The 14,271-nt window shown below is 43.7% G+C and overlaps 1 protein-coding gene across 3 annotated transcripts in view; it reads left to right on the forward strand.

The window, feature by feature from the left end:
* KIF5A (kinesin family member 5A) overlaps window positions 1–14,271 on the forward strand; it is a 57,441-nt gene that overhangs the window by 19,329 nt on the left and 23,841 nt on the right. For all 3 annotated transcript variants that reach the window (XM_053370769.1, XM_053370785.1, XM_053370776.1), the window contains exons 2-13: window positions 2,029–2,116; window positions 2,275–2,348; window positions 2,722–2,826; window positions 4,237–4,285; window positions 4,483–4,538; window positions 5,193–5,280; window positions 7,734–7,858; window positions 8,048–8,152; window positions 9,972–10,120; window positions 10,460–10,608; window positions 13,114–13,289; window positions 13,474–13,542. In XM_053370769.1, coding sequence (XP_053226744.1) covers window positions 2,029–2,116; window positions 2,275–2,348; window positions 2,722–2,826; window positions 4,237–4,285; window positions 4,483–4,538; window positions 5,193–5,280; window positions 7,734–7,858; window positions 8,048–8,152; window positions 9,972–10,120; window positions 10,460–10,608; window positions 13,114–13,289; window positions 13,474–13,542 — 1,233 coding nt within the window. The remainder of the gene's footprint in view (window positions 1–2,028; window positions 2,117–2,274; window positions 2,349–2,721; window positions 2,827–4,236; window positions 4,286–4,482; window positions 4,539–5,192; window positions 5,281–7,733; window positions 7,859–8,047; window positions 8,153–9,971; window positions 10,121–10,459; window positions 10,609–13,113; window positions 13,290–13,473; window positions 13,543–14,271) is intronic.

The raw sequence follows: 14,271 nt of genomic DNA on the forward strand, positions 1-14,271 counted from the left end.
GCATCTGTGCTGATGGGAAAGCATCTGACTGTGTCCAGCTGTCTTGTGAAACAACTCGAAACAGAGAAACCAAACTTTTTAAAGGGCCCACTGCTGTTAAGCTCCTTCATTATTCTAGCTCAGTTTCAGTTCAGGCACTCAGATTTTTAATAACAATTGTGACACCTTAAAGGCTAACAAATTTATTATATCATAAGCTTTCATGGACCACTTTCCACTTTTTCTGAGTTGAAGATATCTATATACAAGTGTTTCTCAACTTACACAGGGTTACGTTCCAGGGATCATGCCAAAAGACAAAATTGTGTATAGTCAAAACAGAATGCATCAGATTGTTAAGCAATTACTGCACAGAAGCACTTCAGGTACAAGTCATAAGAACAGAAGGAGAGTCTTGCTGGATGAGGCCTGTGGCCCATCTGGTCCAGCATGTTGTTCTCACAGTGGTGAACCAGATGCCTGTAGGGAAGCTTGCAAACTGAGCATGAGTGCAACAGCAGGTTGAAGTGGACTGAGCGCCCCAAAGAGCTGGTAAGATGCTTGAGCTATGGCTGTGCTGTAATCTACACATGATGGAGGAGCAACATTGGTACTGGGAAGTATTACATCGCATGTGCCTGATTTTAAGAGTCATCTTTTGATAGTTCTTGGGAGAACCATATCAGAGCTATAGCAAATGGAGGGACAGAGGCCACGACAAAGAGGCTTGGCGTTAAGAACAGCCACCAAATCTATGTTTAAAGGCATCTAGCAGTTGGACAGCTCCCTGTTCTCAGAGCAGTCTGTGCGCAAGGGCAGAAACTCAGCCAGTCCTTCCCATGTGGGCTCCTTGACACACGTCTTGTGGCCTGGCCTGGCTCTGCTGGACCCTTTCTGATGCATCAGGGAAGAGCTGCAGACCCAGAGGATCATTTTACACAAAAAACCTGCCAATTGTCAGAACCATAGTGTTTAGACCAGCCTTTCTCAACGTTGGATTCCAAACGTATGTTGTTGGACTACAAATCCCATCATCCCTAGCTAGCAGGACCAGTGGTCAGGGATGATGGGAGTTGTCATCCAGCAGCATATGGGGGCCCAAGGTTGAGAAAGGCTGGTCTAGACTGAATAACACATACCTTTTGGTAAAGTAACCCTCTGGTGCCTTTGTATGATTTCACTGGATTTCCACCTCCTTCTGGCTAGGGGGGGATGGGACTTGCTTGCACAAAAAAGAGTGTGGGAGCAGTATATAAAAATGAAGCATCTCCACAAAGCACATAATGCTATTTGTTTTGTGGCAAGACCTAGCAGAGTAGCATAGCACCAGGGATAGCAGCAGGACAAAAAGGCAGTACTGAGGGAATGGGGGCTTTTTAAATCCACTTTTCTTATCCAAGCTCTGTAAATAATTAGATCTCCCAGAGGTGAGCTGTGGTGTAATACTTTGGAAATTCCAAGGTAAGACTATCTAGGAGGAGTGGAAGAAATATGTATATAGCATGTATGTATGTGTGTAATTATAGATCCCCTATACCTTCCATTGCATATGGGTGTCTAAATAAACAATGTAGTCATAAACAGTAAGTGGGGCGGGGGGGGGGGGACATAAAGCATCTGAACAGCATAATAATAAGCAAGAACCAAAATCAATCACAATTTAAATTTTCATAAAGCCCTCCCGCATCTAAACAGGTTCGTACCAAAAACAGCTGGAGGCCCAAGGTTGGGAAACACTGGCCTAGGTGCCCCTGATGATAAGGCCTTGTCATGACATTTGGAAAACAAAAGTAGGGTTGGGAGGGTGCTTGTAGTAGGAGACCCTTCCATATTCAGGTCTGTGCAGATTTACTTGGGACGAAGGCACACTGGAGTTGGGTTTGCAAGTAAGAATGCATAGGATTTGGTTGCTGTTGAGCTGGTTGAGTATGGAAACAGACTAGGTGGACGGTGAGGTGTGTGCTGCGTGAGTTAGATGGAATGGGCATTTCCTATACGCCTCTGGGTGTTCCTAGGTAGCCCTTGACCTCTCTTTTCTCTCCCTTCTAGGGCAAGCCTTATGTCTTTGATCGCGTCTTCCCACCCAACACTACCCAGGATCAGGTGTACCATGCCTGTGCCATGCAGATTGTCAAAGGTTAGTCTGGGTATTGGTAAAATGGTGGGCATTTAGTAGGAGTTGTATAAAGGGGCAGGAAGGGCGAGGCAGAAAGCCAACTGGGGAAATAAATGAGTCCTCTTTCTTTCTTTCTTTCTTTCTTTCTTTCTTTCTTTCTTTCTTTCTTTCTTTCGCAGATGTGCTGGCTGGGTACAATGGCACAATCTTTGCTTATGGGCAGACATCCTCGGGAAAGACTCACACCATGGAGGTGAGAAGGCATATAGTACAATATAAGGCATGGGAAAAACTAGGTCATAGCTAGGAAGCCACTGACAAGAAGGCCCTGTCATAAGTTCAAGAAGCAAAAGTGGAACGGGGTGAGGAACCTGCAACCCTCAAAATGGTGGTGGACTTCAACCCTCATCAGTCTCAGCTGGCATGGAGTTATGGGCATTGTAGTCCTGGGGTTGCAGTACATCAACAACATCTCGAGAGACACAGGTTCCCTACCCCAGTGGTAGGGGATCCTTGCCCCCTTACCACCTGGAGATGGGACTATTTATCCCCTAAAAGCTAAAGCTTAGCTCTAAAACATTTGAGGAGATCCGTTTGGCTCATTCCTGATGTTTCTGTTCCTCCAGGGTAAGCTGCATGACCCCCAGCTCATGGGAATCATCCCTCGCATTGCCCAGGACATCTTCAACCACATCTACTCTATGGATGAGAACCTGGAATTCCACATTAAGGTCAGAGGCATACGGAATAGCGGTGGGGCCAGGGGTAGGGGCAACAGTGGTCAGTACTGGGAACAAAGAATCTGGGTGGGGTGCTCAAATGAGAGGTTGGAAAGGCACATCTTGGTCAGGGAGTCAGATCCTCTGGTTCAAGGGCTGGCAAAGGATCTCAGGTAGTTGTCAGCTGGTGAACGTGGAGGGAAAGTTCAATAATATTTCTTGGGCATGAGCTACCCAGACAAAACTAGTGCAGAGGATCCAGAAGCTTCACAGGAACCGTAGCTCAGTGGAAGAGCACATGGTTTCCATGAAGAAAGTCCCAAGTCTGATCCCTGGCATTTTCAGTAAAAAAAACCCTAAAAAATAAAAATCAGGTAATGGGAAATATTCTCTGCCTGAGATGATGGAAGGAGCCACTTCCAGTCAGAGCAGACAAAGCTGGGCTAGACAGGAAAATACTCCGGCCTGGTATAAGGCAACTTCCCATGTTCCCATAGGCAGCAATGACATGGGACAGGTGCTTTGGGGTCCTAGGACCAGAAGGATTTGGGTCTTATAGGGTCCTGCAAATCAGCAAGCAGAAGGTTAGTCTCCACTCCTTTCACCCTCTGGAGCAGGGAGCCAAGGCCTGACACAAAGCGTTCCAGGGAAGAATGGCTTATTCACACTTACCACCCCACCCCCACTTTTCAGACACTGGTCTGTGCTTAAAAGCTCTGTGTCCATGTGTGTGATTTATTTCTTTTAGCTTTCCCCTTGAAAACCCACTTTGTAGTGCTCAATTGGAGTAAATACCAATTTGGGTTTTCCGTGGGTGACTGTTTGCTCTGATTCAGCTTTAAAGAACAGGTTTTCATGGGGAAAGCTCTGGAGCAACAACAACCACAAAAGCAGGGATGCTTGGACATGGAGCTTTAAAGCATGGACCTTTGTCTGGAGAGAGTGGGGCAAAAGGTAAGTGTGGAGAAGCCCTCAGTTCCACTGTTGTATTTAAAGAAGCTATAAAGGTCAGGACTGAACAAAGGGGCCAGTCCTCAACCGCAGGGCTCAGGCTCCCCCTCTGTTTTCTCAAGGAATTGTTGGCAGTTTCACCCACACCCTACATGTAATGCATATGGCATCCCCAAAAGAATCCTGGGAACTGTAATTTGTTAAGGATGCTGGGAATTGCAGTTCTGTGAGGGGTAAACTACAACTCCCTGGATCCTTTGGGGGAAGTCATGACTGCTCAGAAGCGGCATAAATATGCTTTAGATTTGATGTATGGTGTAGATGCGTGGCCAGAGTGTATTACTTATTCTCACTTTGAGCACAATGGTTCTCAGAAAGGTATGTGTTCACAAGGAAGATAACTGAGGGAAAATTGAGGGGCCCCACATCTTTATGTCTGTTCTATTTACTTACTCTCTCTCCCCATCCCAGGTTTCCTACTTTGAAATCTACTTGGACAAAATCCGTGATCTGTTAGATGGTGAGTTATCATCAGGGATGTTGAGGGGAAATGGTACAAACAGGGCATTGAAAGAGTAAAGGAGAAGGGCTTGATAGGAAATAGTGACATGGGGGGGATTTTGTCAGGCGTGCTGGCCCTGGTGAAGGACTGGAGTGAAATGTATGCTCCTGGATCAACTGTGCCCTCTCTGAATGATCTCCCCTCCTTGCCCATAGTGACCAAGACCAATCTTTCCGTTCACGAGGACAAGAACCGGGTGCCATTTGTGAAGGTGAGATTCCTGGGAAAGTGTCACACTCCTGGCCAGAATGGGAGGGAGAGAGCACTAGTGGCCTGAGTGTTGGGTCTAGCCAGTGGTTACCTCAGGGGTGCATTTTCAAGCTTTGGATGGGGAGGCAGGGTTTACAGTAAGATTCAAAGGCTTGTGCTTGGATACATCCAAGTTTAAGTTAACAAAAAGGCAGTGTGTTTTAAAAACAGTTACTGTGCTGATCATTAAAAAAAATCTCATAATAACTAGAGGTGTAGATACTTTTGTATAATTACCATGGTCTAACCACTTTGTGGGGTAGAAAAGCAGTCCCCACAATTTTCTCCCTCCCTCAGTGGAACCTTTGTGTATATCCTAAGGCCTCCTGCCCCAACTTGTGCCTTACAGGTAGTGATGAACTCCAGCTCCCATCATCCCTTGCCATTGGCCACGCTGGCTGGGTCTGATGGACATTATTATCCTAAAAAATGCAGAAGGGCACTAGTTTAGAGAAACCTACCCTAGGGCATCTGTCTACGGCCAGAAGACAGGGGAAGCTGCCCAGGTTGAGCTGCATGAGGCATGATGGTGGTGGCAGCCTGGATTAAAAAAAAGAGAGATGAGGTCATCACCATATATACTACGACAAATGCCCTTTTCTTCTTCCCCCCTCAGGGCTGCACTGAGCGCTTTGTCTCGAGCCCTGAAGAAATCCTGGATGTCATTGATGAGGGGAAATCTAACCGTCATGTGGCTGTTACCAGTGAGTTCTGAGAAATAAAAACGGGCCGGAAGGATTATGATGGTGTGGTTGGGTGAATGGGGAGCTCTGAACTAGCTCAGTACAACTTGTTTGTTTTAATCAAACCCCTCAGTGGTGTCTGCCATGGCAGGCTTGGTGGGTTTCAAGTCATTACAGGCGTGGTCTGTATCCCAGGAAACACTGGGATAGTACTATGCTCATGCTAAGGGAAGAAGGCCTGAGTGAGGTGGGCTCAGATTTCAAGCAGAGAGAGCTACTCCTAATAGATTCTCACACTTTAATAAACAAAAGCCACATTCACAGCATACATTTAAGACACCATGATGCCACTTTAAACAGCCATGGCTTCCCCCCAAAGAATCCTGGGAGCTGGAGTTTATTAAGGCTGCTGCATGTTCTTAGGAGATCCCTATATTCCCCTCACAGAAGGGGAATTATCTGTGAAGAGGAACTGAAAAATGTAGTTCTGGGAGGGGAACAGAGGTCTCCTAACAAACCTCCACACAGCAGACTGAAGCAACCAGAACTCTTTGGAGCAAGCCATGAAGGTTTAAAGAGGTATCACGATGCTTTAAATATCAGGTGTGAACACAGCCTAGGGGTTGACAAGCAACACGTGCTTGATCCTTGTTAAACCTTTGATAGCATCTACACTGAAAAGTTGTGGGCCCTTCCAGACATCCTTTTTATTGTGAGTTCGTGATTATTTTTCCTCAGAATGCTATTGGGGTGGTCAAATGTGATCCCTTTTTCAATACTGTTGGTGCAGGAATGGCTATTGAACCCTTTTAAATCTGTGACATGGAAATACTCCTTCTGCTCCAGTGTCTCAAACACAGGAAAATAAAAATTACCAAGAATTAAATATGACTTCTCTATTTACTTATTTACTTTTTTAAAAATTGAGCCTGGTCATGGAAATGAAAGGTGTCAAATTTGAAATGTCTGAGATGTGGAGCCTGAGATATAGATAGTATTGTTTATTCATTCACTTATGACATATATATCTTGCCTTTCCTCAAAGGAGTGAACACAAGTCTCCACAATTTTTCCCTCACAACAATCCTGTGATGTAGTTTAGACTGAGAAAAACTGATTAGTCTGAGGTCACCCAGCAAGCTTTATGACAGAGTGCTGATGCGAACCTGGGTCTTCCCAGTGCTAGCCTGACACCCTAACCTCTGGGCCACATTGGCTCTCAGTCAGAAGTGATGGGTGATAGCTCAGTCAGTGGTGCATGAGACTCTTAATCTAAGGTTTGTGGGTCTGAGCCCCAAATTGGGCAAAAGATTCCTGCATTTCAGGGGGTTGACTTGATGACCCTCATCGTCCCTTCCAACTCTACAGTTCTATGATTCTATATGGAAAGGATGGAGGTTCCCATCATGGACTTTGAGATAAAGAGGGCCAGTGAGCTAGACTGTGATAGTTGAGTAACATACCAGGGAGCTGTGGTGGCAATGGGGCTTCTGTGTAGCATCCGTGCTTTGGGAAGGTGTGTTCTGGCTTCTGTGAATCGCAGCCAAGACTTAACAGAGTCTCTAATCTGACTGTGAAGTCATAAACAACAATCTTGCTGCACCCTAGAGGCAGTGTGTGGTGTTGCAGCCTCTTGCTCCCAATCATGCCTAAGTCACAAAACATGGACCTGCTATTACACAAACAGCATAGAGTGTGATAACATTCTTCCTGGGCTTACAATTTCAGCTGCGAGTCTGCATGACTGAATATTCCCTCCTTGATCAAATAAACCCTTTATTTTTCTTAGAAAAATAAGATAAGCATTCTAATATAGCCTCACATTTTGTGTTTTCTGAGCACAGTCATTCAGCCCTCGCCCCAGCCTTTGGGAAGTAAGAAATATTTGAGAAAAATGTTTATGCATTTGTATGTGTGGATTCCAGGCCACACACAATACCCCCTTTATCCAGAGAGTTGGACAAGACATGATCAGGCCATTGTTGCTCATACTGGGCATGCAGTGCTTCACAGATGGAGGCAAAGCGCCTCTTAATACCAGTTGCTGAGAACTGCAAGTGAGGAGAGTGGCTGATGCGCTCAGGCCTTGCTGAGGGCTTCCCACAGGCATCTGGTTGTCTATTGTCAGAACAGTATGCTGGACTATGGTGAGCCTTTGGCTTGATTCATCACGGCTTCCTTGTGTTCATGTCATTCTTCTATCTGGTCAAATGGCTCTTTGAGTGGTTTTTTCCTAATGCATTGACATTTGTCCAGAGACCACAGTGAAAAAGACACACATGTGTGTACAAACAATTGGGTAATAACACCTCTATTCTGCCTGTGCAACTATTTAATTGAATACCACCCTAGGCCTAGATAGGCATCGAGTTGGGGTGTTTTTCCCCCGTGCAGGAAATCCCTGCTCAGAATTTCCCTATAGGGAACTGGCTTGGTTCTAGCGCTCCCATGTTCTCACTGTTTTGCCCCTGCAGACATGAATGAACACAGTTCCCGCAGCCACAGCATCTTCCTCATCAACATCAAGCAGGAGAACATGGAGACTGAACAGAAACTGAGTGGAAAGCTTTACCTGGTGGATCTGGCTGGCAGTGAGAAGGTGCTGGAGTTTTTTCAAGGGGGTGTAGGTGCCAGGTATCCCTGGCCCAGTTGTAGAGTCAGGCAAGGTCTAATTTCTCCCATAAACAAAAGATTTAGCTGTCCCATGTTGGAAATCTATACAGATCCCAGCAATGCCTGAAATAATTATCTTCAACACAGTAATCAAGCTTCTCTTTTTTCCTGGCAGGTCAGCAAGACTGGAGCTGAGGGAGCTGTCTTGGATGAGGCCAAGAATATCAACAAGTCCCTGTCAGCGCTTGGCAATGTCATCTCTGCTCTGGCTGAGGGCACGGTGAGCACTGGCTCCTTGGAAGACAATAGCTTTGCACTATTTAGACTGGAACACCAAACACATGAAGCTGAGCATGTTCAGCCAGCCTTAAATAGAACAAACTAGAGCAACATACAACCAGCAATGCTCAGCAAGGCAGGGCAGCGGTGCTTACCTGACCTCCTGTTACCTGCCTCACTGTGTCGTCCTGGGAGGGATGAAGTGGTGGAGAGTTTGGCGAGGTGCAAATTCTGTCGGAGTGCCAGATTGGCCTCACCAGCCTGTTTGCACCATGCTGACCTTGCCACCACCTCTTCCCTCCTCCTCTCCCTACCAGTACACTGCAAGGACTTGGATAACAGGAAGTAAGCTAAGCCACCTCGTGGACCACTGCTGCATACATCCTGTAAGCTCTCCACAGGAGACTTGTATATCCTGCAGGCTGCTATTAGAGCTCTGAGAGTTTCCCACAGAGGTACGTGTGTAAATGTGGAGGCAAATGTGTTGTATTCAGGCACAGGAAAAGAAGAGTGGGCAGTCTCCTTAACTACAGCCCAGCTTTCAGATACCCACTTAGACCAGGATAAACCCTGCCGCAGACTTGTGTTGGGAGGTCTGTCAGAGAGCTGTATATAACCTAGTAAATAAATTAATTAATTTATTTAACCAACATCTGTATATAGCCTAAATTTAGTAGTCAAAGTTCAACAGACAAAGCAGCAAACTAGTTAAAATCCAGAATCAACAAGGTGTTATATCATTAAACCTCTGTATTATTATCTGAAGGTAATTGGAAACATAATCAGTATACAAGTGGATGTTATCTTGAATTGTCTCTCAGCAGTAAAAATATTGGTACCATGATATTTGAAGAGAGCACATATGCTTTCCGTTAACTGGAAAACAGCAAGAATGTGAAAATTAACTGATTAGGCAAGGTTTCAAGAGGGAATGATCTCCAGCATGGATTCATGGCAAAGGCAGCAGGTGCTTGTGAGATTTAGGGTATAGAGGTTCTACAGTTGTGGGGAGTTCCCCCTTAGGATATGTTTTCTATTAAAAAACCCCCAAATAAATTAAATTCTGCAAACCTTTGATTCTCCCAAACCTGTTGACCCCTCTGTCTTGTGTATGGATTGTGCCATTTGGCTATATGGACTGGCACTTTGAGATCACTATGAATATACAATCCTAGAATTGTAGAGTTGGAAGGAACCCAAGGGTCATTTAGTCGAACCTCATGCAATGCAGGAATCTTAACTAAGCATCCATGACAGATGGACCTCTTTTTGCTTAAAAACCTCCATTGAACAATGATCACTGGTCAACAACTATAATGAGCTAGCAGCTTCATGCCTGATGTTGTTTGGGTATCCTAAGAAACCAAAAAGAAAATTGCCATTTTGAAAACAAAGGTTAAAATCAGTGCAGTTTTGAAAGGTTCGGTCTGGCATCTTGATTTAAAATGGTTCCCAGTTGTATACAAACATAGATTAAAACCTGCTTAGGAACCATCATGCAAACTTTGGGTTACAACATCTTAAGAGGTTTATTCAAATGCATATTGAATAAACAAAAAAGCAACTTTCCAAAATATATAGTAGATTAACTACCATATTGGCCTGAATATAAGCTGCTCTTTTGGTTGAGAAATATCCAAATTTTTATGGATAAATTTATATTCAGTAGTAGATTGATTCCAAAATGACTTGGGTAAAATGAATTTTCCTTTCCCTTCTAAGAGGGTGCCGTGGAGTGTTTTGGGGTGTCTGGTGGCCAGTTTTGCCAGTGCACGAATACCAGTAAGTCAAATGTGCCTGCTTCATATTGTCTTATGCAGAAGAGCTACGTGCCCTACCGGGACAGCAAGATGACTCGCATCCTCCAGGATTCCCTTGGTGGAAACTGCCGCACGACCATGTTCATCTGCTGCTCACCTTCCAGCTACAATGATGCCGAGACCAAATCTACTCTCATGTTTGGGCAGAGGTAACTACCCAGCCACATCCTACCCCTTTCATTGAGTTCTGTTGCAGGGAAAGACAAAAAATGAATGTAGCTGAAAAAGTTGCAAGTCTTAGAAACACACACAGTTTTTCTTCAGGCACAGGGAATTTAAGAGCAAAAGTTTGGGGAAAAGTAGATTTTTACCTGGCAAGGCAAAATTCCTAATCACTTGGAATAGATGGGGTATGCACTACAGCTGGAAATTTAGCTAACAATAATTCCTTCTCTGCAGGGAGCCCTGTATCTCTCTGAAGGGTATTTGGCATCCCTAACACAATTATCTGCATAAAGGATCTTACACTTAGTTCTGCCCCACTGCAGGGCCAAGACAATCAAGAATACAGCATCGGTGAATCTGGAACTGACAGCTGAGCAGTGGAAGAAGAAGTTTGAGAAGGAGAAGGAGAAGAACAAGGTCCTGAAGGAGACAATTGCCAAGCTGGAGGCTGAGCTGGGGCGCTGGCGCAATGGTGAGCAGGAAATCTGCAGGCTGTGTTTGGATTGCAGTTCAATCTACTTCTGTTGCATCTTTTTAAGAAGGCATGGGACTTTCTTTCTTTTTTATAATGCTTTTTATTAGTTTTCTTACATTTTACAAATTGTTCCATTTCTTACTAACAAATAACAGACACAAACACAAAATTGAAGAAAATAGGAAAATAATAAAAAAGGAAGAACACACATACATCCATAAGTTCTTAAAAGAAAACTTATGCCACCATATTCTAAATTTCCAATTACTTAGCTTTCCCAATAGATGTCTCCCAATAGATGTCTGTCTTATCATTTTGTTAATCTGCTTCTTTGGTCATTTCCCCATTTCCTCTGTTATCTATATGCTATATTTATAATCTGTCTTGTAATTTGTGAAATTTAATCAAAGTATGTCCAGGTTTTTACTTGGGGACATTTTTTTTTTAAAAAAATATGCTTTATAAGTTTCCCACTCCTTTTTGAACTTTTGGTTTGGCTGTCTCCTAATTGTCTCTGTCATTTTTGTCAATTCCAGATAATCAAATAATTTATCCTGATCCTGCCACTCCTCTTTTGTTGGTATTGATTCTCCTTTCCATTCTTGGGCAATCAGTATTCTCGTTGCTGTTGTAGCCTATAGAAATATTCTCCTTTTTTCATCTGGAATATCTGAATTAAAATGCCCAGGAGAAAGGCTGCTGGTTTCTTTATAAAAGTTTGCTTAAACATTTTTTTTCAATTCCTCATAAATAATATCCCAGAAATTCTTGATTTTTTTGAAGCCCCACCACATATGAAGCAATGCCCCTTCTGCCTGTTTACACCTCCAGCAAGTATTAGATCTCATTTTATACATTTTGGCCAGTTTGCTGGGAGTTAATTACCTATAGAACATCTTCAAGTAATTTTCCTTTAGTGTATAACAGGCTGTAAATTTCCATTCTTTATTCCATAATCTTTCCCATGCCGACAATTGGATATTCTTGCCAAAATCTTTTGCCCACTTAATCATTACTTCTTTCACCTCTTCGTCTTTCACCTCCCACTCTAAAAGAAGCTTGCATATTCTAGATATTACCATTTTCTTATTTTGTATTAATTATTTACCTAATTTTGATTCTTCTGTTGCAAAACCATTTTTCCTGTCTATCTTAAAAACCTCATTTAATTGGTAATATTGTAGCCAGTCCGTTAGGTGATGTCTGATTTCTTTGAATTTTTTCACTTACAATTGATTATCTTCTTCTAATAGGCCTCTGTACATGGCCCAGTTTGTTTCCATATTTTTTCTTTTCACTGCAATGGCCTCCAGAGGGGATAGCCACCAGGTAGTTTTTGGTTCCGATACATCTTTATACTTCTCCCATAACTTATATAGTGACTTCCTTATGATATGATTCAGGAAGCCTCTATGAATTTTACCTTTTTCATTTCTCAGACAGGCATGCCACCCAAAGCGATTATCAAAAGCTTCCAAATCTAGTAAATCTGAGTTCTGCAATGTCATCCATTCTTTTAGCCAACAAAAGCAAGCTGATTCGTAATAAAGTTTCAGGTCTTTCAAGGGACACATCGCCATCCACATCCACCCCATGTATTTGGAGTGGGAGGTGTCCTCTGGCACAAGTGGGCTTGTTCTTGTTGAAAGTTTTCCCTTTGGGAAACTACCCCACCTTCTTTTAAAATGATACAATAATAATTGCACATCCTCCCATCATAGCGGCCATCACACAGACCAAAATAGTGGTGGTGGAGAAACACTTGTAGCAAGAATTATGACCAAGAAGAAGAAGAAGAGTTTGGATTTCATATCCCACTTTATCACTACCCAAAGGAGTCTCAAAGCGGCTAACATTCTCCTTTCCCTTCCTCCCCCACAACAAACACTCTGTGAGGTGAGTGGGGCTGAGAGACTTCAGAGAAGTGTGACTGGCCCAAGGTCACCCAGCAGCTGCATGTGGAGGAGCAGAGACGCGAACCCGGTTCACCAGATTATGAGTCTATCGCTCTTAACCACTACACCACACTGGCTCTCTTCTGCATCTGGGGACAACCACAGCTGATCTTTGCTCCCAGCAACCTAATATCAGTTTGTTTCAAAACATAGTACAACATTCCACACAAGCCATTTGTTACAGCACTACTAACAGTATAACATTTTAGATTCACTGTAAAATAGGTGATATTGATCACTAGAACACATATCAGTTGATATTGTTTAAGTTGAAATAAATAGACTAGAGTCATATATGATAGCACTTTTCAGGGCACTTGGGTGTTAATACAAAATTTAACCACTTTCCAATTCTTCAAAGTGCCAAGGGCAGGAAATGGCAAACAGGTTTCTTAGAATTGGAGTGGCCAATGTTGTGGGGTGGCACTGCAGAGCTGCCTTCATGACAGCATCCACAGAAGGTGCTGCTGCTTATTTAAATCATGTGGGGATGGGACACAGTGGGGTTTTATTATTATTAATTGCTTTTTTTAAACAATCCTCCCAGGTGAGAATGTCCCAGAAACAGAGCAGCTGAGTGATGATGAGAAGGTGGTCCCTGATACCTGTGATGAGATGCCTGTGAATGATAACAACTCCTCCATTGTCATCCGGATCTCAGATGAGGAGCGGCACAAGTATGAGGAGGAAATCCGCAAACTCTACAAGCAACTTGATGACAAGGTCTGCGGCCTCCCCTCCTTCCTTTATGCTGTTCAGCCTCCCCTCCACCTCGGGTCGCTTGGATGCCTGAAATTCTACCCTCATCTCAGACCCTGAACTTTTCTCTCCATGCCTGGTATCTTGTGTCTGTGGCAGAGCACATGGTGGCTACCACCACTGATATGTTTTTTCCCTCTCCATCCAGGATGATGAAATCAATCAGCAGAGCCAACTGATGGAGAAGCTCAAGGCGCAGATGCTGGACCAAGAGGAGGTGAGCAGTGCTGTATGTCTTTGTTTACACGAGTTTGTTTATATGTTGACATGTATGGGCATGCATGCTGGAGTGAACTTTGTCTCTCTCATCGCTGTGTTCTTTCTATTGAGTATATCATCTTTATACTTGCATGCTGCATTCATACCTGACCTGTCCTTCAAGGAACTTATGGTGCCCCTTCCTATTTTGCCTTCACAAGAACCCCATGAGGTAGCTTAGGCTGGGGGATTTGAACTCTGGTATTCCAGTCCAATGGGACGTGGGTGGTGCTGTGGGTTAAACCACAGAGCCTAGGACTTGCAGATCAGAAGGTTGGCGGTTCAAATCCATGCGACGGGGTGAGCTCCCGTTGCTCGGTCCCTGCTCCTGCCAACCTAGCAGTCTGAAAGCATGTTGAAGTGCAAGTAGATAAATAGGTACCGCTCTGGCAGGAAGGTAAACAGCGTTTTCGTGTGCTGCTCTGGTTCGCCAGAAGTGGCTTAGTCATGCTGGCCACATGACCCGGAAGCTTTTTTTTTTAATGATATTTATTAAAGTTTAAAAACACAGCAAAACAGACAAAAGAAAAAACAGCAACAAAAATACCAAGGAAAACAAAAACAATCAAACAACAAAAAAGAAAATACATAAAAGTAGAATAAAACCTTATTGACTTAACTTCCTTAGCTTGTTTCTTTGACCTCCTCCCGCCTCCCTTTTTTGTATTCTGCTTCAATTAATTATTTC

Source organism: Podarcis raffonei, chromosome 2 (genome assembly GCF_027172205.1).
Source record: "Podarcis raffonei isolate rPodRaf1 chromosome 2, rPodRaf1.pri, whole genome shotgun sequence".
Lineage (NCBI taxonomy): Eukaryota > Metazoa > Chordata > Lepidosauria > Squamata > Lacertidae > Podarcis > Podarcis raffonei.